The sequence below is a fragment of the Myotis nattereri genome (assembly GCF_964212035.1).
Source record: "Myotis nattereri genome assembly, chromosome: 6".
NCBI classification, from domain to species: domain Eukaryota; kingdom Metazoa; phylum Chordata; class Mammalia; order Chiroptera; family Vespertilionidae; genus Myotis; species Myotis nattereri.
Window position 1 is genome coordinate 26956791 of NC_138081.1, and position 23561 is coordinate 26980351.

The 23561-nt window shown below is 41.4% G+C and overlaps 1 protein-coding gene across 2 annotated transcripts in view; it reads left to right on the plus strand.

The window, feature by feature from the left end:
• The first annotated feature begins 8706 nt into the window (after positions 1 to 8706).
• ZNF451 (zinc finger protein 451) overlaps positions 8707 to 23561 on the plus strand; it is an 86290-nt gene continuing 71435 nt past the window's right edge. Inside the window, exons 1-4 of one of the 2 annotated variants that reach the window (XM_081094146.1) lie at positions 8719 to 9012; positions 9478 to 9561; positions 17598 to 17678; positions 19409 to 21831. In XM_081094146.1, the coding sequence (XP_080950272.1) occupies positions 8992 to 9012; positions 9478 to 9561; positions 17598 to 17678; positions 19409 to 20896 (1674 nt within the window). In that variant the 5' untranslated portion in view covers positions 8719 to 8991 and the 3' untranslated portion in view covers positions 20897 to 21831. Of the gene's footprint in view, positions 9013 to 9477; positions 9562 to 17597; positions 17679 to 19408; positions 21832 to 23561 lie in introns of those variants that run through there. The other variant, XM_081094145.1, reaches the window with a different exon arrangement.

Sequence of the window (23561 nt, forward strand, 5' to 3'; positions counted from 1 at the left end):
AATTATCCCAAAAGAAAATAAAAACAATGAGAACATACATATATAGCATGGGTAAACTACATCTAAGACAAATATTATAAGTTTCTTGGTAGATAAAGTAGACCCACAAGAAAAGCTATTGGAACCCCTGATATTGTAACCAGACAACCAGTGGGTCTGGGCTGCCATTACTTGAGCCAATTAAGCAGTGGTTGGATTATATTTGAGTATATAATGCCAGCAATATGGGAGAGCGCAGGTCACCCACGAAAATCTGTTCTACATCCCTATAAACCACTCTTATATTGGATAGGACAAAGAGTACATGTGGAAGTAGGCAAAAGGAATAAGAATGAGTATAATGGTTACAGGGTACAGGCAGTGAGCCTGGGGAAGGGCGCCATTGCTGGACCAACTAGGTTGTTAATCTTTTCATGATAATAAGCAGGTCTGGGATGAGAATGGACCACAGTGCAAGGTTGACTCCTAGTTCCAAGCCAGGTACGAGGAGTCGGGGGAGACATACAACTCTCAGCCAGGTTAGAATGTGCTTCCTTTAGCCCAGCGGCATGGCTCAGTGGTTGAGTGTAGGTCTAGGAACTGGGAGGTCACGGTTTGATTCTCGGTCAGGTTGCTGGCTTGATCCCCAGGGTGGGGCAGCGATGGATGACTCTCTCATCATTGATGTTTTTATCTCCTCCCTCTCCATTCCTCTCTGAAATCAATAAAAATATATTTTTAAAAAAGAATGTGGTTTCTTTAATCAGAACAGAACAATCACTGTTAACAGAGTATGATTAATATTTCTTTTAATTATAGCTAGTCTCCAATATTCTATTTCTTCCCCTAACAAATGGTGTCTCTCACATCAGTGTTTCTCTCTGTCTGTCTCTCTTTCTCCCTTCCTTCCACTCTCTCTGAAAAGCAATGGGGAAAATATCCTTGGGTGAAGATTAACCAAAAAATATATAAATAAATCATTACATAAGGAAATAAGTTTCATGAGGAGCATGATGTTTTTGCATGGTGGTGAAAGTATTTTCCCACAGATTGCTTATTAATTGTAAGGGAAAAAACTGCCTAGTGATGATACTGGGTGACACCTTGATCAGATGATTACAATTAATATCCTCAGTGATGGTTGCCAGAGGGGAGGGGTGTTGGGACTGGGTGTAAAAGGTGAAGGGATTGAGAACCACAGATTGATAGTTACAAAATAGTTATGGGGATGTAAATTACAGCATAGGGGATATAGTCAATAATATTGTGTTAACGATATATGGTGCCAGGTGGGTACTGTAAATATCAGGGGGAACACTTTGTAAAGTATATGATTATCTAAACACCATACTTTACACCTGAAACTAATACCAAATAATGTTGAATATAAACTATAATTGAAAAATAAAACTTAAAAAATGAATATCCTCAATGAGGGGCAGATAGCCTTCATGTGCTTCTAGATATGATCATCATCTCAAACACTTCATGTCAGTATTTTGTCTGATAATGCACAATTTGAATATAATGAGAAAAAAACTCTGACAGACCAAAATTGAGGACTATTATATAAAATAATTGGCCGTGGTACTTCAAAAATATCAATATCATAAAAGACAAAGGCTTAAAAACTGCTGCAAATTAAAGAATAGGGAGACATAAACTCAATGCATTAATGTGATCCTGGTCTGGACAATTGATAAAATGTGATAAGGACTATAGATTATAAAATATACTAAGTCAATGTTAACCTTCCAGATTTTGATAATAGTACTGTTATGGACTGCATGTGTGTGTGTCAACCTCCGTCCCCAATTTATATGTTGAAACCCCAACCCCCAATGGGACTGTGTTTGGAGAGGGGGGCTTTGGGAGGTAATTTAGGTCATGAGGATGGAGCCATAATGATGGGATTGATGTTTTTATAAAAAAAGACACAAGAGAGCTCGCTTCTCTGCTGTCCACCCTGTGAGGATAGAAGACTGTTTGCAAACGCGGAAAACTGCCCTCACCAAGTATCCATTCTGCTGCACCTCCATCTTGGACCTCTCAGCCTCCAGAGCTTCAGAAATAAATTGTTTAAGCCACCAAGTCTATGGTAAATTGTCATAGCAGATTAAGCAGAGTAAACAAGTATTATGGTTATGTCAAAGGAAATCATGGTTCTTGTGAAATATACACTGAATAGTAAGGGATAAGGAGGCATGATACATGCACATTACTCGCCAGTGAGTCAGAAAAAACATGTATACATATGCCTCCGTATAGATAAGATAGATAGGGAATATGATAAAACATGTTATTGCAATTTTCTGTAAGTGAAATCATACGGAGATGTCTTCTGCTTAGGATTTTTCACTCTCCAGCTTGTGGGAAGAAACAAATATTACTTATGCCTGCCTTAAATTTCTCCACAGTCACTCCTTAGTAAATAGATATTTACAACTATTCTAACACATAGATTAGCACAAAAGAGATTAAATAAATCTGAAAACATATGACCTGGCAACGATATTGTTACAATTATATCCACCCTTAACACTATGCAACAGACTAATTCTTTAATAAATACAAACCAGTTCTAATACTTTTGGTTGTCCATGATGTTTTGAAAACCCTTGTAGTCCACTATAAATCAAACCATACGAATTCTTGTTCAGTAGCCTTACATGGAGGAATAGTATTACTATAATGCAAACACAGTGAATGATGACCTTCCAAATATTTCTAGAAAGGGGGTAGGAAATTTTGCAAATTACTCAAAATGTGCAATAAAAGCACCAAACACTACTGTTTTCAGTTTTCTAATAAGGGCAAATACATTATTACTTGAAGGGAGAATATCCATATTCTAAAGAAGGAAGTATGCCCTAACTGGTTTGGCTTAGTGGATAGAGCATCAGCCTGCAGACTCAAGGGTCCCAGGTTCGATTCCGGCCAAGGGCATGTACCTTGGTTGCGGGCACATACCCAGTGGGGAGTGTGCAGGAGGCAGCTGATCAATGTTTCTCTCTCATCAATGTTTCTAACTCTCTATCCCTCTCCCTTCCTCTCTGTAAAAAAATCAATAAAATATATTTAAAATAAAATATATTTTAAAAAAGAAGGAAGTAATACAGCTTGCTCTAATGAGAAAAGTGGCTTGTACTTACGAACCAACCACAGAAATAAGTCACCCGCTTTTGTCCTGTGCTTCAACATGTTTATTTTCCTTATGCACAACACTTGTACAGAATTCCAGACCTGAGAGGAACAATGAAATTGCATTATAGACCTCTCGGTTAGTCTTTTATGTTCTTACTAGTGTCCCGGTGCACGGATTCGTGCACATTGAAAGGAAATTAATTAGAAGGTGGCTGGTGGGGTGGGACTGGGTGAGATGGACTGGACATGCTCTGGAGCCAACCTCCCATGGTCCCTCCCCGGCCAGCCACACCTGGGGCGGCGCCATGGATTGAAAGGTGGCTGAGGAGTGAGTGGGGTCCCTCGGCCTGGCCTACGGGAATCGGGCTGAAACTGGCTCTCCAATATCCCACAAGGGGTCCCGGATTGCAAGAGGGCAGTTCTCAGGTAACACATCCCAGAATCGGGCTTCCTCCTCTCTGGTTCCAGGTGTGTCACCCGAGAACCGCCACTGCCAAGTCACTGCAGCACGGCAGCTCCTGTGTTGACTGTCTGCCCCCTGGTGGTCATTGCATGTCATAGCTACAGGTCAAACAGACAGGCGCTTAACCTTTTATATATATATACTAGAGGCCCGGTGCACAAAAATTTGTGCACTCGAGGGGGAGGGGGGGTCCCTCAGCCCAGCCTGTGCCCTCTCGCAGTCTGGGACCCCTCGGGAGATAACGACCTGCTGGCTTAGGCCTGCTCCCGGGTGGCAGAGGGCAGGCCCAATCCCTAGGTGCAGCCCCTGGTCGGGCTCAAAGCAGGGCCGATTGGGGAGTTGGGGCGCCTTCCCCTGTCATGCACAGAGCAGGGCAGATTGGGAGGTTGCGATGCCACCCTCAGTCACGCTCAGGGTAGGGCCGATTGGGGGGTTGGGGCACCGCCCTCTGTCACACTCAAGGCAGGGTCGATGGGGAGGTTGTGGCGCCAACCCCTGTCAGGCACAGAGCAGGGCCCATCAGGGGGGTTGGGGCTCTGTACCCTGTTATGCATAGAGCAGGGCTAATCAGGGGCTTGGGGCGCTGCCCCCTGTCACGCACAGAGCAGGGTCAATCAAGGGGTTGGGGAGCTCCCCCCTGTCATGCACAGAGCAGGGCCGATCAGGGGGTTGAGGAGCTCCCCTCCGTCACTCACAGAGTAGGGCCGATAGGGGAGTTGGGGCACCGCCCCCTGTCACACTCAGGGCAGGGCAGATCAGGGGGTTGGGGCGCCGCCCTCTATCACCCACAGAGCAGGGTTGATCAGGGGTTTGGGGCACCGCCACTGTCACACTCAGGGCAGGGCCGATGGGGAGGTTATGGCTCTACTCCATCACACACAGAGCAGGCCCCGTGAGGGGGTGAGGGGGGTTGGGGCGCCGCACCCTGTCACACACAGAGCCGCAGGGCGATCAGGGGGTTGGGGAACTCCCCCCTATCAGGCACAGAGCAGGGCTGATCAGGGGGTTGGGGCACCTTCCCCTGTCAGGAACAGAGCAGGGCAGATAGGGAGGTTGTGGCCCCTCCCCCTGTCACACACAGAGCCGCAGGGCGATCAGGGGGTTTGGGCGCTGCCCCGTCACGCTGATCCCGGTGCCGGGAGGCCTCGCGGCTCCGCTGATCCTGGTGCTGGGAGACATATTACCCTTTTACTATATAGGATACAGTCCTGGTGCATGGGTGGGGCTGGCTGGTTTGCCCTGAAGGGTGTCCTGGATCAGGTGGGGGTCCTCACTGGGGTACCTGGCCAGCCTGGGTGAGGGGATGATGGCTGCTTGCAGCTGGTCACACACCCTCCAGGGTGGGGGTCCCCACTGGGGTGCCTGGCCAGCCTGGGTGAGGGGATGATGGCTGTTTGCAGCTGGTCACACACCCTTCAGGGTGGGGGTCCCCACTCGGGTGCCTGGCCAGCCTGGGTGAGGGGATGATGGCTGTTTGCAGCTGGTCACACACCCTTCAGGGTGGGGGTCCCCACTGGGGTGCCTGGCCAGTCTAGGTGATGGGCTGAGGGCTGTTTTCATGCCGACTGAAGTTCCCAACTGCTCCTTTTTTTCTTTTTCTTTTTTATTCTGGGCCAGCTTTAGCTCTGGCTCCAGCTCTGAGGCTTCTGCTGCTGAAAGAAGGTATCCGGTTTGTTTTGGTTCTATAATCGAAACACTGTATAACTCCAGCTCTAAGATCCCGGCCTCGCTGAAAGCAGGTTTCTGGGGTTTTGTTTAGCTTCTATATTCGTTACAATGTTTCTTAAACTGCAGGCTCAGAGGCCGGCAAAGCAGGCGGGGAGCGTTGGTTTCCTCCATCACTGAAGCAAGCAAGCCTCATGTTAGTTTCCTGGCTGTCAGCCGCCATCTTGGATGGCAGTTAATTTGCATATCTCGCTGATTAGCCAATGGGAAGGGTAGTGGTTGTACGCCAATTACCATGTTTCTCTTTTATTAGATAGGATAGATAGAACCAAAGGTCTTCGTTCTGATTCCATAACTCTCAGGAAATGTTGATGACAACAGATTCCATAAAAGCCACCTTCTTCCCAGAAGAATATTCTGTTTTGGAATAAATACCTATAAATTTACTTCTTACTTCATCAGAAATTGTTACAGAGGTAATTTCAGTTGCCAGATTTTAAAACCAGAGCATTTAATCCAAATCAAATATGGTTCTTTATGATAGAATTGCTTTGGAATTGTCTGTGCTCTTACTAAAGTATAAGATTTGGTGCTATACTGATATATACATGAACTCTTTTACCCAAGTCAAATTATCCTTAAGTTACAGGCTTATACTAGCCATTTCCTCTCCCCCCTTTTTTGAGATTTATGAATACTGGATAATGATTCTTAATGAGGGTTTGAGCTTTATTAATGCATTTAATTTGCAAGAACCAGGTCTCCAGAATCTTAAATGCTGCTGTGCAATGTTCAGACAGATGGTTCTATAAATAACCATCCAACCTGAACAGCAAGAAAATTAATAGAAAACTAATAAAAACACAACTAAAGTTGAGCCCTAACTGGTTTGGCTCAGTGGATAGAGCGTCGGCCTGCGGACTGAAAGGTCCCAGGTTCGATTCCAGTCAAGGGCATGTACCTTGGTTGCAGGCATATCCCCAGTAGGGGGTATGCAGAAGGCAGCTGGTCGATGTTTCTCTCTCATCGATGTTTCTAACTCTCTATCCCTCTCCCTTCCTCTCTGTAAAAAATCAATAAAATATATCTAAAAAAAACTAAAGTTGAAGCTATTATTTTCTTTGTTGCATAATGAGTTGAAGAAAGAATATCAACATAATGCCACTGATATAGAGATCTGGAAATCTATTATGATGTTGCTTAGAGAAGTAAATTATGTTGATCTAAGAGCAGTAAATTGGTTATCAAACCCACTGATGGGCTCCCTTCAAGATCTTAACTCATAAAGCAAAATGATGGCTCTGCATCCCAAGTAAAACAGAAAAAACATTTCCTCAGTCACACAAAGAACATTTCCCCATAGTTGTCTCCACTTTGAATCCTGAACCAATCAGCAAACAACTCTACTGCTTCCCATTCTAAGTAGTACCCTACTTCATAGACTGACCTTAAAATCGTCCAACCCAATCTCTTCTAAATTTCCTAGGACTGAAAGACTCCCAAGCTTTGCCTATGGTTTGTTCTCCTTTGTTACACCAATCTAAATAAACTACAGGCATGTCTGAAAACTATGTTAACGGGTTTCAAAGGATTTTCTTATAAACTCATAGTCCAGCTAGCCAGAGAAAATTATTATTTAGGTAGGTTTCTTATTTCAGGCATGGTTTGCTTGGTAGCTAGACATGGTTCTGATAATATTATAAATGTTTCATTTTTGAGAAATCTGCTCTTAGAAATTTTTGCTACACAGTCGAACTCTTCCATTCCCCAATCAGACATTTAGAGGTCTTGCAATTAAAAAAAAATTTTTTTTATTGATTTCAGAGAGGAAGAAAGAGATAGAAACATCAGTGATGAGAGAGAGTCATTAATTGGCTGCCTCCCGCCATCTTCCCCCCCCCCTTACTGGGGATGGAGCCTGCAACCCTAGCTGTGTGCCCTGACTGGGAATTGAACCTTGACTTCCTGGTTCATACATTGAAGCTCAACCATTGAGCCACACTGGACAGGCAGATGTCTTACAACTTTTCCTATTACAAACTAACCTGTGATAAATATTTTTCATAAAACTTCTCACGGATTAAATTATGTCCTCAGGATAAATCCTTGCAATGACAACAACTGAATTGAAGGATAGGAGAATTTTTGGCCTCTAGCCACATAACGCTTTCTTTTCAAGAGTTTTATCAATGAACTCCTCCTACCTGCAATCCATTAAAGTAAATGTCCCACTGACCTTTTCCCAGCACATTCGGAGAAACTTAAATACAAGTTTTGCTCAGACATTTAAAAGTTTTAGATATTTACATACAGCTTTTGCGGAACACAACAGGCGGGGTTCTCATTCTCAATTTGCCTCTAAATCTCTCAAACTGACTAGGTAGAAAAGCAACTGAAGTCACTACACTAAAGCACTTGGAGGAAAGTAGAAAATAGCAAATATTATGCAATAATTATTACAAGCATAGGTAAGTGTGGTCAGATGGTAGGTTTGTATATATACAGACAAAAACAGGAATCGAAGATATAAAAGACTTTCCAACTTGAATTCTTTTCAAACCCTTTGACAATTGTTGATGTGTAAAAAAAGGTTTTTGTAAGGTGTTATGTGAGAAAAAATTAAACACACATAGTTGAACATAAGTGAATTATTTTATTGACTGCTTTTTGAGTGTGAACGTTGTAAAAAGGTCAACTATTTTATTTCACAAAGGTAATAATTGAGACTATATATATAGTTTGATCCTCACCCAAGGATATTTTCCCATTGCTTTTAGAGTGGAAGGGAGGAGGGGAGAGAGAGAGAAAAACATCTATGTAAGCGAGGCGCATGGATTGGTTGCCTCCCACTGAAGCCAGGAACCCAGGTACCTGACCTTGTCCGGGAATCCAACGGGCGACCCTTACTTAGGTTCTTGGGCCGAAGCTCTAACCAAACCGGCCAGGGCATGAACGCCTTTTAAAAGTACATTTTAAAATCGTGGTCTGGGGCTGAGTGATCAGGTTAGCTGGGCCTCTCAGCTTCCTGTCCTATTGGGCCCTGGGCTCTCTAGCATTGCCCGGTTCCTTCATGCTAACCTGGAGCGCTAGTCCTCAATTTCCTGTTTTCCATGCTGGGGAGCCCTTGAGTAAGGCACAACATGTCAGATTCCTTTCCCGCTCTCAGACTTCTGCTAAAGCTCCATGATCATGGCCTTTTGCAAAAAAAAAGAAAAACTGAGACATCCGTCCCCATCACCACCTGAAAGTGACCTTCACTTCCAAATCACGCAAAACCCAACCCGAAACCTTCTTCCCATCTCTATTCAACAGAACCAAGCCCACCCACCGCTCGCTGGAAGTGCTGTGACGTCACCGCGGAGAAACGCATGCGCTGGGCCTGGAGGCCCTTTTCCGCTCTTTTCCAATGAAGCTCGGGCGTCCGCGGGTGCGACGAGAGAACTACCATTCCCAGCGTCCTGTGCGGTGCGGGAGAAGGGAGGTTGGGCCCGTGGTTAAGAGGCTCCGGAGGATAGCGGGCCCGAGCCGGCCGCTCTTCCTTCCGAAGCGGTTTTGCACCTCTTTGGCCCGCGGCGTCGGCGGCGTCGCGCTCACGCAGGGGCGGGTCACGGCGGCGTCAAGCGGGGCTGGGCGGGAAGGGAGGTCGTGGCGGTGGCGGTGTCGGCAGCAGGGACAACAGCCACAGCGGCGGCCACGGGGACAGCAGCAGCGCCGGTGCTGTCAGTGAGGCCGTCGGAGAAATGGGAGACCCAGGGCCGGAGGTGAGTGGGGGGGCCGCGCAGGGTTTTGTGTTTTGTGGGCGGAGGCCTGGTGCTCGGTCGCAGCCTCGGGGCGATGCCCTGGGCTTCTCGGCCGAGCCGGCGTTGAGACCTTGCAGGTCTGAGCAGGAACCAGCAGCAACAATGGCCGCCTCGGCCCCCGAGCTCCTTGTTGTGGCTGCTGCGCCGACCGGCCTTGCTCCTCGGCAGGGAGCCTGCGTCCCTCGTCCAGGAGCCGCCGGGGGGATCCGGAGGGGCCCGTGGCTGGTTTTCGCCGGCTGGTCCCGACCCCCCCACGGAGGCAGAGGCACAACCCGACTCCGGGGAGCTCTGCGCTTCGTCGGGTTTGCGTGGAATCGTGCCCTTAAGTTTCTTTGGGAGCTCTTCCCTTTTCGTTCCTTTTGGGGAAAACCTCTTCCTGCAAGTACATGGCTGTATAGATAAGCGTGTTCTGGCTTATTTTTGTAGATAATAGGATCTGTCCCTCCAGCGGGGCCTGGGGCATCTGAGTCCGCAGCGGATGAAAATGAAGATGACATTCAGTTTGTGAGTGTAAGTAGCCACATTGCGGGTTTTTCGGAGTCGAAGACTGCGTGGTAAGCGGTTATGGGACGACACCTCACCTGTTCATCCATCGCCCAGCCAATACGTGTGCATGTCCGACGGGCCCTGGACAGTGTGGAGGTGGCAGTGGGGTAGGGAACCGAGCGACCTCCGTGGCCATCACAAAGGCTGCCGCCCGAGGCCGCGCTGTGCCCTCCATCGCTCCCCTCCTGCCTCCACGGAGGGCCATTTTCTACTCTGGCTCAGGCCGAGATCTGGTCCCTTAAGGCTGTGTATCGAAATGGGTCAGGAGCAGCTGCTAAGCCTGCAGCGGTTCTCAACCTGTGGGTCGCGACCCCTTTGGCGGTCGAACGACCCTTTCACAGGGGTCGCCGAAGACCCTCCTGCACGTCAGATATTTACATGACGACTCATAACAGTAGCAACATGGCAGTGATGAAGTAGCAACGAAAACAATGTTACGGTTGGGTCACAACATGAGGAACTGTGTTTAAAGGGCCAGAAGGTTGAGAACCACTGTAAGGGGAGACACCCAGGTGAGGGAGAAGGGACAGCTGAGGAGGAGGAAGGGTGTAGAGGAGGAGGAGGAGGGCTGTAAGAACTCAAAACCTGAGCTTCCTCAGGTGGAGGCAGCTAGCTTGAAGGTGTCACAGATCTCTGAGGTCACCATGTTACAGCACAGTAGTGCAGTTGATGTGCATAATGAAGATACCTGCATCACCAGGAACTCACTGTGTTTTCTGATTTTATTCCCGTGGAGACCGTTTCCAAGCATTCGTAACAAGTGTATATATTCCTGGGCCTCACTCTGCACCTATTGAGTCAGAATTGGAAGGTGGGGGTCTAGGAATCTTCATTTTGGAGAAAAAAATGCAAGGATAGACAGATCTCTGGACCACACTTTTTAAAGCGTTGGTTTGGGGAGAAAGTGGATCTGATGTATTTTGGGGATGATTTTCACCCAAAACAAAGTCTGACAAGGGCTCTGCTTGGAGAATACCTCTAGTCTAAAGTACCCTTTGAATCCTGGAGTTGAGGTGTATTATTAAAGGTGTATAATTTTTCTTTAACAGAGTATTTGTGTTTGTTTTGGGGCAACTTCGTATAAAACTGGTTATTAAACAATATTCGATAGTATCACAACATTAGGGCCATGTGATGATCTATTGTATTGTGTGTTAATGGGTTTGTGTAGGAGTCTTTCACAAGAGCATTTGTGGCTTTTTCTCCAGTGCTAGCGTATATGGTCCTCTTTTATTTCAAACTTTTAAAGTTTTGGGTTGTGGGAGGTTAGAAGAATTGTATCCTGCCCCCAGTCTCTGTGGACTGAAGTATGCTTAGAAACAGAATTCCCTGGCTCTTTAGGACAAATATTTCAGGTTCTTCCTGAGTATTGGTATATTTGTGAATGGAGAGTACTTATTTTGATATTTTGTGCAAATTAAGTAAGAATGACACACAATTCTTTATGAACTACAGGCTTACTTTGAAAGTCACTGATGGAATCTATTAAAATAAGATTTCAAAAATATTTTTTGTGGTACTCTGGGATGGAGAATTGTAGCTAGTGACTAATACAAGCTTGTATTAAGTTGAAGTTTAACTCTAAGTTTTATTTTAAATGTAGAGAATCTGTTATATCTTTCATCAGAATAAAAAATATACAGTCAGTTTTGTGTATCCAGCTTGACACAACTTATATTTATTCTTGTTTTCAACTATAGGTTCAAAGGCATGATAGTTCTAAATGGACAAATGAATTATATGTACCATGTACAATTATAATACGAGAAGAAGCCTATTCGACATTCCCTCTGTCTTTGTAATGATAACACTAAATGACAATGATACCTTAATTCTATTTTAAAATATGTTTAGAGACAGACTCTCCTACTTCTTTCTGTGACCCAATCTTATCCTCTAGGTAATGCTTATCCAATTAAATAATAAACAGTTCCCTGGTTAACTTAAGATTAATTCAGATACAGAAAAGAGCATTATGATGTCGTTTCTTGATTTATTATGATTTGGATTTCTTAGTTTGCTGTTAATTTAATTTTTTAATCTTTGATCCATATGATGGCACATCATTCTTTCTGTGGTTTGCAGAAATAGAATCTGAAACTACACAGCATGCTGAAAGAAAGGAAGAATATAGATGTAGAGGTCTAAAATGACCCCTTTCATTTATATTTTAGTGAAATTAACATTGAACTCAATTCGTAAGTGTACTGTTTGACTTTTGCAAAGCCAGTACACCTGTGTAAACAGTGCTCAAATCAAGAAACAGAATATTACCCTAACAAAAACTTTTCATTTAGGTCTTTTTCTCTCATTTTCTGTTTAATTTAGTAACATGACTCTTTTTTCAGCCATCTTTATGTCTTTCTTTGAAACTGGATATTTTAATTTACTCACAGAAAATTGTTTAGTGTAGAAGCCCATGACATGCTTTTTCACAGAGCTACTGTAGATACAAAGGTATAAAAACTGCTGAGACAACCTATCATAAATTTGAGAACAGCACATGAGCCTTGGCCGGTTTTGCTCCATGGTTAGAGCATCAGCTCTGGCTCTGAATGGTCACGGGTTCGATTTTCGGTCAAGGACACCTGCCTCCATTGCCGGTTTGATCTCCAGTCCCAGTTGAGGCATGTTGTGCGGGAGGCAACCAGTCAACTTCAATGTTCCTCCCTCCCTCCCTCTCTTCCTCCCTTTTCTGTTTCCCTCACTTCCCCCTCCATCCTTTCCACTCTCCAGAAATCAATGGAAAAAATATCCTCAGGTGAGGATTTAAGAAAAAAAAAACAAAAAAAAAAACAGCACATGAGATTTATGTTTCAGCCGCGATTATTGGCTTAATGTGGAATCGTTGAACCTGTGGAAATAGTGAAAGAAATTGTATAATTTCATAAATAACTTGAGCACATAGCTCAAGTGATATTTCTCCAGCAGTAGAATGGGTCATAGGCAAAAAAAATAAAAATAAAAAAATAGGATATCTTTTGTCTGGTTGTCTTAAGGGTGATAATTAGCTTAATAAAAATAATGTTGGAGCTCATAATATGTCATGAATTAAGTACTTTGGAGCTACACATACTAATTGGAAATACATTTCACCCAAAAATATCAGTATTTTAGTGTGGGACATGAAATAGGAGATGAGAACTATGTAAATAATTCTAGTAGAAATTTCTTTTATAAAAAACAAATGGTGCTGTCACCAAAAAAAAAAAAGTCCTTCAGTTTACTACTTTGCCATATGTAGCAGTTAGTATTTGTACATGTTTAAAGGTTATTTTTAGAAGAAATACGGAAAGGCATCAAAATTGGAAAAGCAGTTTTTTGTGTAGTAGTGGAAGATAAGATTTTTTTTTTGCAAGTGGGAGAGGAAAGGATGGGCTAGAATAGTATAGATCTTGAATTGTGGACTACATTTGAACTTAAAGTAGGCAATTGGGAACCATTTGAAATTTTTGAACTCGGCATGACTGAAGAAGTAAACTATGCCCCTAACTTATCTATATGGAAAAAAAACACCCAAATGAATTATTTAGAATTTTAGATTAGATTTTTGCATCTGTGGTTAAATCCATATTTGTTTTAGACTGAGGTAAGCTTTTTTTGTGTGTATATCTTTGTCTATTGACAACACTTTCCAGTTAGTCGGCAATTGGTGTTTTGGATTTGTGTGAGAATTTTCTAATAACAGAAATGAAACCTTTATTTAAAACAAATTTGTTTTTAAACTTAGATTATTAATTCAACTGTGTTCCTAATCTGTTTTGCTTGTGCCTGTGCTTCTGCTCCTAAATTGTGTGGCCTTGGAAGTAGAATCCTTTGATTTGGTGTTGGTACAGAGGAGATAAGAATGACTGTTTAGCCCTAACTGGTTTGGCTCAGTGGATAGAGCGTCGGCCTGCAGACTGAAAGGTCCCAGGTTCGATTCCAGTCAAGGACATGTACCTTGATTGAGGGCACATCCCCAGTAGGAGGTGTGCAGGAGGCAGCTGATCGATGCTTATCTCTCATCGATGTTTCTAGCTCTCTATCCCTCTCCCTTCCTCTCTGTAAAAAATCAATTAAAAAAAAAAAAGAATGAGGGTTTACTAGTTGATGTATGGAGCATTTTCAAATAAAATACCTTGTAAGTGGAGGACCACATGCATATATACTTGTTAGGGATATAAGCAGTCATTATAAATATTAGAAATTATTTTCTCTTGGTCTTTGTGCTGTAAACATTACTTCTTTGGGGGAGTTTATTTATTGGTCAGTGTTACAAGTTACTCAGAGTTGGGGATAGTAGCAGGTACTCATTTTTCTCTTATTGAAAAGTATCTTATCTCAGAAACTTAGATAATAAGCATAGATTTAAAAATATTATGTATTGCCCTAGCCCAGGGGTGGGCAAACTTTTTGACTCTAGGGCCACAATGGGTTCTTAAACTGGACCAGAGGGCCGGAACAAAAACATGGATGGAGTGTTTGTGTGAACTAATATAAATTCAAAGTAAACATCATTACATAAAAGGGTACGGTTTTTTTTTTTTTTTAGTTTTATTCATTTCAAACGGGCCGGATCCGGCCCGCGGGCCATAGTTTGCCCACGGCTGCCCTAGCCAGTTTGGCTCAGTGAATAAGAGGGTCAGCCTGCGGACTGAAGGGTTTCAGGTTCGATTCTGGTCAAGGGCACATGGCTTGGGTTGTGGGGGGTTGTGCAGGAGACAGCCGATAAATGATTCTCTCTCATCATTGATGTTTCTGTCTTTCTCTCCCTCTCCCTTCCTCTCTGAAATCAATAAAAATATATATTAAAAAATAAAATAAAAAACACCACTATTGCCGGGACCGATTTGGCTCAGTGGATAGAGCGTCGGCCTGAGGACTGAAAGGTCCCAGGTTCGATTCCGGTCAAGGGCATGTACCTTGGTTGCGGGCACATCCCCAGTGGGGGGTGTGCAGGAGGCAGCTGATTGATGTTTCTCTCTCATCGATGTTTCTAACTCTCTCTCTGTCCTTTCTTCTCTGTATAAAATCAATAAAATATATTTAAAAAACAACAACAACAAAAAAAAACACCACTATTAAAAAAAATTATGTTTTGAACTACTTCAGAGTTGCATTGGGCACACAGCCAATTATGTGTTTAGAGAACCAGGTATGTATCTCACTTAGTTTTCTTACTTGTTAAATGGGATAATGGTAATTCAGTATCTTACCTTGTCAAGTAATTTTGAGGACTAAATAAAATCATGTGCATGAAAAGTTTAGTACAATCCCTTTATAGGGCAGGATGACAAATATTACTGATTAGTAGGAAAATAAATGGAGTACTAAAATGTTTTGATTACCTCATTATGGTGGAAGTTTTTCTATATCCACTGTGGAAATTAGAGTATTTGTTTATAAAGTAATCTTTTCCTTGGGGGTACTTACCTTTTCTTATTTTTCCACTCAGCCTCTTTGTCTTTTTGGAGGCCTCGGACACTTTTCTACCATTCTATCACTTACAACTCCATAATTATGTGTTGAGTAATGAATAGGTATCCTAAATGACTCCTGCTTTTTCTCACGTCTGGATTCCCTATCCTGATTTCTTTTTATTCTTTTTAGTTAGTGTGAATTATATGAAGTTGCCATTGCTTAGTTGTGCATATCAGTCCAATGGTTCCTCCAGTAGTAAATTTCTGGTAGTTCTCTTGTTTGTTTTCATTTCTGCCTCTTCTACTATTTCTTGACTTAACCTTTTAATCCTATTTGTTACCATTTTCGTTATCCTGTTTTTTCTGCCCATTCTACTTTTTGCTTTGTGCCTGTTACTTTCTTTCATCTCCCTTATTTCTTTACCTACTATCTGTTCGTGGAAATTCTGGCCCTACCTCTGTTTTTCTGGTAACCTAAGGACTTTCTTGGCGTGCTATTTCTGTGGGCATGTAATAAAAATTATTTAATGCAAATTTCCTGAATAGTGCAAACTCAGATAATTATATGAACAGTCGAAGTTATTTTTATCTACTCTATTTCCTTTTTGGATTAATTATATAATCTTGATGATCTTTATACCAGTGGTAGGTTTTAGTCTTAAAATACGTGATGTACCTCTGTTGACAATACGTTGGAGAATATCTGTCCCTCTTTTCCTCCTTTTTAAACTTCCATTTTTACAGCTTAGCAAAAATCCCAATTACTTTGTTACATGATTCCTGCCCAAAAGTTTTGCTCTGGATCACTACCTGCAAGGATAGTAATTTTCTGCTTGCAGAGAAGTTGTAGCCCAGGGGAAAAAGAAACAAGCTATCTTTTAGACTGGATGCTTCTTTCAGGAAGAGGATCTTTAACTAGATCTTAGCTTCTGTCTCCAGATCTAGAATCTTTTTCTGTTAGTTTTTCCATCGAATTAATCACTTTGGCTTGCCAACAGTCAACTTTCTCTATCCTAAGAAGTCTTTCTTCAGCCATATTCTCCTCCTCCTATGTTCCTTCCTCTTGTTCTCAACGTACTAGATTTGTTTTTAAATTTAAATTCTTTATTGTTTAAAGTATTCCATAAGTCTCCTTTTCCCCCATTGACCGCTCCCTGGCCACCCCCACCCCCTAGCACGTGCCCTCACCCTCCCCCCCCCCCCGATTTTTTTTAAAGAATACTCTCTACTCATGCCCTTTACTGCCTTATTTTCTATTTAATTTTTAGAGAATGGCTCCTGTGCTCACTACTTTCTTGACGGTTGCTCTCTCAAAATCTTTTTGCCGAATTCAGTGACACTTTTTTTTGTGTGTGTGTGTGTTTTGGGTCATATTTAGCATCAATAACTTTTCATCGAGGTTCACTTTATCTTTAGCTTCTTCGGATTTATGCATTCCTGATTCTTTTCCAATCTCTGATTACCCACATAGCTCTTCTTCCTAAATCCTAAAATTCTAGCATTTCCTCAAGAGCCTCCTTGAATTCTTCTTTGTCCTCTTTGCCTTTTTCTTTGGCTACTCATAGTTTCAATTTAAAGCTACAGTTAATAGGCTTTTAGGGGAGCCACTCCCCAATTTCTATTCTCAGTTACTTCATACATCCAGATTACAGGCCTGCATTTCCAGCTCTGCCAAATACCTCTTTGTGCCGTTGGCATATCACATCATTACGTGCAAAAGAATATCAGCATTGTGTTTCTGTATTCCAAGTTTATATTAATGGCATTAGTATCCTTCTAGTTACCCAAGCTTGAAACCTTAGGGGATCACTTTTTTACTTCTAGTTGTTGTTGGGATTTTGTTTGCCAATCTTCGCGCTTCCCCCTCCCCCACCTCTCCATTATACCCATATATTCTCTTCTATATGCACCACCACACTATTCTTGCTGTCACCACTACTTTAGTTCTGCATTTTTATGCGTCTGGACTGGTTAATTCTGCCTTTTCCACTCTTCATACTTCTTTATGTGATTTATCTTAGAGCACAAGTCTCATATGTTACTCCCATGTTAGTTTTTATTCTCTTTAGCCTAAAATCAAGACTTTTAGAATAAAATCAAGGCTTTTAAGCCTAGCATTCAAGGCCTGGTTCATGATAAGAGTCAGTATGGATGGAAAGAAAGGATGGAGAAGAATTAGGTTTAATATTTCTCTATAGAAGTGGGAGATAAAGCTGAGCTCTTGGTCAAAGAACTCCATGGTTTTGAGCTTAGATATCTAACAAACCATTGATACCCATCACATTTGAAAAGTACTGGCTTATAATATCTGTGTCCTTATAGCCTGTTTCTGTATTAATTGACATAGTCCCAATACTCTTATTGGGGTTTAGGGTCCTCCTCCTAGACCTTGCCATCGTTTCTTTCTTTCTTTTTTTTCTTGTCATCATTTCTTATTCATGTACATACTCTGAATATTTTTCTCTGCATTTTGATTATTTTCTGCCAGCCATAAGGAATTAAGAGGAATTTTTGCCAATCCCAACAAACATTGTTTAAAATGCTAGTTTAGTTTGAATAATTCTTCATGATTTGTTAATTTGCTCAATTCTTTCCTAGGAAGGACCATTAAGACCTGTTCTTGAATATATTGATCTGGTCAGCAGTGATGATGAAGAACCTAGCACCTCTCATAGTGATGTAAGTACATTATATTTGATTTGTATTTCTTTACTTCTGTCATTTTATAGGCATTCTCTAAAGAGAGTTATCAGATCAATGACGGTTGTGTTTATTGCTTTAGAGCAGTGATGGCGAACCTATGACACACATGTCAGAAGTGACACACAAACTCATTTTTTTGGTTGATTTTTCTTTGTTAAATGGCATTTAATTATATAAAATAAATATCAAAAATATAAATCTTTGTTTTACTGTGGTTGCAAATATCAAAAAATTTTCTATATGTGACACGGCACCAGAGTTAAGTTAGGGTTTTTCAAAATGCTGACACGCCGAGCTCAAAAGGTTCACCATCACTGCTTTAGAGGATGGACCATTTCTGTTAGGATGGGCCATATGGGTAGTCCAAGGAGTTATTTGCCCAGAATATCTCCTACTGTTAGTTTTGTTTCTTCACTTTCAGTGAGGGTGTGAAAGGATGACATGACGCAGGAAAGTTCTAAGCCTTGGTGATGATATCTGATAAAAGGGAAATGGAATAAAAACTGCAAGCTTTTTGGCTCCTTGTGTCCTTTTCCTTTCCTATTTCTCTTCAGATGCCCTATGGAACTGGATGCTTTTCATCCAGAACCATGTAGCCACAGAAAATTTGTTTTATCTTGGAAGAAAGAATATGAGAAGATCCTTTAGAAAATGGCATGTAGGAAGGGTTATAGGTGATATATTACTTTAGACATCATATCTTTTAACCTCTTCTATCCCCCATATTTGGAGTTTTCTCTCTTACGTGTGATTTTTTTGGTTGTGGGTTTAACCCTTTAATACTTTCTTTACTTTGAGAACTGAAGCAGCTGAGCCCTTTGTAACACTCTTGTCCTACATTTGTTGTAGCCCAAATTGCTACTAATGGGCTATTTTCTTGGTGGATTACAGAACTCCTTGGTCTTGTTCAAGGTGGCCAGAAGCTTCTGCTCTGTAATAAAAGAGGATTGAGACTTGGACTTGGAATGAAAATACCTAGGTTTTAGTCTCAGCTTTACTCCTTATTAATTCTATAATTTTGGATAAATTAAGTAGCTTTTTAACCTTAGTTTCTTTATCAAATAAAAATAGTACCTACCTCACAGGGTTGTTGTGAGGATGAAATGAGGTAACAAAAATATATTTGAGCTCTTTGAAAACTACAAACCATAAAGTAGGACTATGCAACTGGAAAGTTTTGTTATTCGTGGAGAGTGAATGGGAGAATTTTTAAAGGGGCTTAAAAGTGATTCTACAATGGAGGACTTTTTTAAAAAACTTTTTTTTTTCCCCCCCTCAGTGGGACTTATCCCGAGTGTTTTCTGCAGTTATTAGCTCCTTTTATTGACTTAAATATATTGTATAGGATTTTTTTTTTAATTGTTATCACCAATGATCTAACCACCTCTTATCCTTGTATGGGACCAAGCAGCAGGCTAGGATGGCACCACTTGAACTGGGCTTGTTTATATTCTCTTTTTTCAGGGACAGAGTCCCAGATTAATGCCAGTAGTTGGTATTGGGTCTTTGGGAAAGTGAAGCTTGTGCAATTGATTCTTGTGATCCCTTGCTCACCAATAGTGGATTGCATCATTCATTATTTTAATTATAGTAATTTTTAAAAATTGAATTCTACTTACTGGACATGCATCTCTGCACTTGAAAGTTAACATATTAAAAGCATTTTTTTTTCTTCCTTGGTTTTCTTGTTCATGTGGATAACCCAGAGAATGCCTGAGTCTAAGGTGCCATCCTCTGAGAATCATCGCCCAGAAATGTGCTCTAGCTGCAATGTGCCTCTTCCCATTGGAGACAGCAGCTCCTCTGGGAGTTGTACCAGCAGTCCACAGAGGATAGTTTCTCAACCTTCTTCTGTTGAGAACCCATTGGAGAACCAAAAAAATGATCAAAATAATTCAGATTTTAAGATCTCTGAGACAGATACACTTAAACCATCACAAAATTATCAGAATCTGCCTTCATCTCCACTTCTGGTCCCCCAAGAATCTTTGGCCTCTTCACAGGTCAAGGAGGATTTACTGCCAGAGTCTTCAGCTTCACAGCATGGACAGGATGCCATCCTCTATCTCCAGACACAAGTGGCTGAGATGTCCCGAGTGATACGTGATCTACAGTCCAGGAGTTGTTTCAGATTTCACCATTCTAGGCCAAGTGAGAACTCCTCAGTTCCTTGGGACATCACCTCCAAGGAAGAGAATTTATCCACAGTTGAAGAAGAAGCAGACTGCAAATCCCCCTCAGCTGATGACAAAGGACAGCCAGCTGATCCCAGTCAGACCAGTTTCACAGGTCTTTTGAAGAGAATGGAACAGAGAGGTGTTATAAAGAGAGTAACATTACAATCTGAAGCAGAGTCATGTGACGGGAAACCTGATTATGTGACTTCTAAAAAACGTCTGGTTCCTCCGCTGCATCCTCTTCTGAGAATTGCCACCACTGAGGTTTTTAAAGACCCTGCTGATTGCCATCCTTCTTCCTTCATGGGACACAGGGTATATCCTGTGGCCAAGGATACCTCTCCTTTTCAACCAAATCCTCCAGCTGAGGGTCCCATTGTAGAAGCATTAGAGCATAGCAAAAGAGGAAGCACAACATCTCTTCTAGATTCTACCTCAAAGGAAATGGAGGTCATGGGTTGTAGATTTTACCATGCTGCTTCCATTGCAGCCCGAGCTGCTAGCTACATGGCCTATATGACTCAATATCAGCGTAAACTCTGGGAAGACATGGAGGATCTGGTCCATGACCCAGAGTTTGATCGTGGAAAAGCAAGATGTATAATATCTGATGGTATGGATGCAGGCCTTTGGCAGCTTTGTACTACTAGGGACATAATGGACTCTGTAGTCAGAGTTATGGCAATGGCAGTAGACTACAGAAGGCAAGCCTGGCTCCGACTTACATCTCTCACTAAGAAAACCCAGGAGAAGATCTCACACTTGCCCTTTGATGGCACTTCCCTCTTTGGACAAGATGTGAATGCTGTTGTTGCAGAAGAAAACAGTATAAAAGAAAATGACTATAAAGACCACAACAAATATTATAACCAACATCGATACTTTTATAGTCATGATCAGAAAGCACATTATCACAATAGAGGGTACTCCAAAGGGGATTGGTACAAATCCCGAAACCACCCCTATAGATATAGAAAAAAGGGAGAATCTCCAGAACGCCATGGGTACAAGAATTAATAGCCTGTTTGTTTAGCAGTATAGCCATCCAGCATCCTAAGTATTTTACTTGCTCTTCCTGACTTAAACAGATCTACATGTAGATGGTCACCTCAAAAACTGAATGCATGTATGGAATTGCTTCAGCTTACATTTAAATTCTAGACTGTTGGAATGAAGTATATAATAAAATCATGCTTATTGACCAAGTGAGCAGTGGAGACTTTTCATCTAAGTAGGGTTGGACAGAGATTTACCCATTATTTCTGATTCAAAGTAAGTACAGAGTAAGGTACTCAGGAATCAGAATCCTCTTGTGATCAAAGAAAAACATAAAGATTTGTTCCTCAGGAAAATCTTGCTGGTAAATTGAGGACCAGGAGATTTATGGCCTGGAAATAACCCACTAACCAGATCTCTGTTTAACACAGAGACAAATCCTTCATGTTTAGGTTATCAGTGCTTCCTTGTTCAGGCTTTGCTTGTCAGATCTTCACAAAATGACAGATCTCTATATCAGGATAAACTCACTGAGTGCATACAACTCAAGCTCTGTGAGACTTCGAAATCAACCATGAAGCTGTATATCAAGAACTGGAATTCAAGTCAAATTTTGCCAAATCTAGTTTGCTTCCAGTGGGATGACTAGATGTTACAGGTCTACAGTGGGCACCAGCTGGAAAAAGACTTCTACCCATAATGTCTTTAAAAATTTCACAGTTAACTCTCTTCATCAAGATTGGTTGCTATCATACCATTACCACTCCAAGTTACATTATGAGAGAATTCTTAGTTGTTGTCACTTATAAGCCTCTGACATATCAAACTCGTATCAATCACCAAGCTGTGAGACCCAGTAATGGTGTTCTCTCAGGATAATCTGGACCTTTCAACAGGATGACCTTCTTAAACCCACCTTCTAAACAGTTAAAATTTTTGAGCTTGATAATTCATCACACTTTAAATACAAAACAAGATATGTATATTAGTGACCTGGAAATAAAGGATGTTACACCATCTAGGCATGCAAATCTGAACTCTAAAAAGAGCAAGAATTCCAAACATGCCTGACAATCCAGTTCTCTTACTGTAATAAAGAAGAATGCCATCAATTGATGCTATTGAGAAACCCATAAGTTTTAGACTATAAATGTTGATGTAGTAAAGAGAACATCTCACACAGTTCGGTTTCTGGATATCTATTTAAATGATATATCTTTTAATAATTTCTTAAAAGTCTGAAATCAAGACTTCAGTGACATGTTCTTTGTTTATTGTTCCCTTAACCTAGTCAGACTTTTACCATGAGAGACGACCTTGGTTTAATTAATAGTTCTCCACTATCCTGGAACTAGCAGCAGATACCTCAAATACATGTCTCACAGTATCTTTTCAATCTCAAGGGAGTGGCTGTACTGTATACCAGGCCTTACATCCTTGTCTTCGCAGCATGACTTCAGAAATGGAAAAAATTGTCAAGTTTGAGGGGTCTGAATACATGACCCAGTATTACTTGCTTGGCAGCCAAAATAGTTTTTTTTAATTGACAGACTTATAACTTTGTAACTTGTTTGTCAAACATCAACATCTTTTTATCTGCTTGATCGAAATATTTTGGGTCTACTGTTAGTGGAATATAACACTGTTTTAGGATTCATGTGGTTTCAATTCCTTGCCATAGTTCTTGCATAATGGTAATTGACGGTTTTCCTGGAGCCCCACTTTTTAATAGCTTATTGAAATCTCATTCTTTCTCTCCATCATAACCATATTCAGCACCATATTTGTGCTATAGAGGTTGAAGAGGCAAAAAATCCCAACTTGAAAGAAGTTATTTACTTAGATACTTTAAGGGTATTGTATTAGTCCTATTTGTAGATTAAGTCTAAACTACAGTCTTGAGAGCATCATCTTGCAAGTTTGGTCATATCTACGGTTAATATTTACCTTTCTATTTCTGAATTTCCACAAAGTTTTACTTCTACTACTTTAGCTCCATGCCGATGCTATAGGAACGGTCTTTCAAATTGAACTTTAGAAGCGCATTAATTAACTGCCTATAAAGAATCAGGCCTTAGAAATCATACAAAGATTTTAATACATGATATGTACTACACCAGTAAAGTAGTCTTATGATCCATCAACATGAGACTACAGTTTGTTCTGTGAAAGTACTAGGCACTGGAGAGAGAGAGAGACCTTGGAACTGCTCTTTATGGCTGCACATAGGTATTCCAAATTAGCTAAGGCTACTTCAGAGTGCTCCCACTTTTCCTTTCCTTCCTTGAATTAAATACTGGGCCACAAACTCGATGGTTTTTGAAGTACTCTTATTTTCCAGAAACCAAGCCAAACTGAATGATACTTTAAGTATGATTTTTTGAAATTGCTTTGGCACTTCTGCTTAATATGCTCCTCCTTTGTAATTTTTTATTGTAGTTTAAAGAAGACAACCTAAAATTGACCACATGAACCATTTTTAAGTGTATAGTTCAGTAGTAGTGTTAGCTATATGTACATTGTTGTGTGTAGCTCCTCCTTTCTTAAATATTTCTAAAACAGCATTGCTATTCTCTTTCTCCTATGTTATGTTGCTCAATAATAAAGCTGAAAACATTGCTTTATCACTCTCTAATTGCTATGTCCAAGCCTCTCCAGGGGATTTTCCTACAAGTAAAAAGGTATT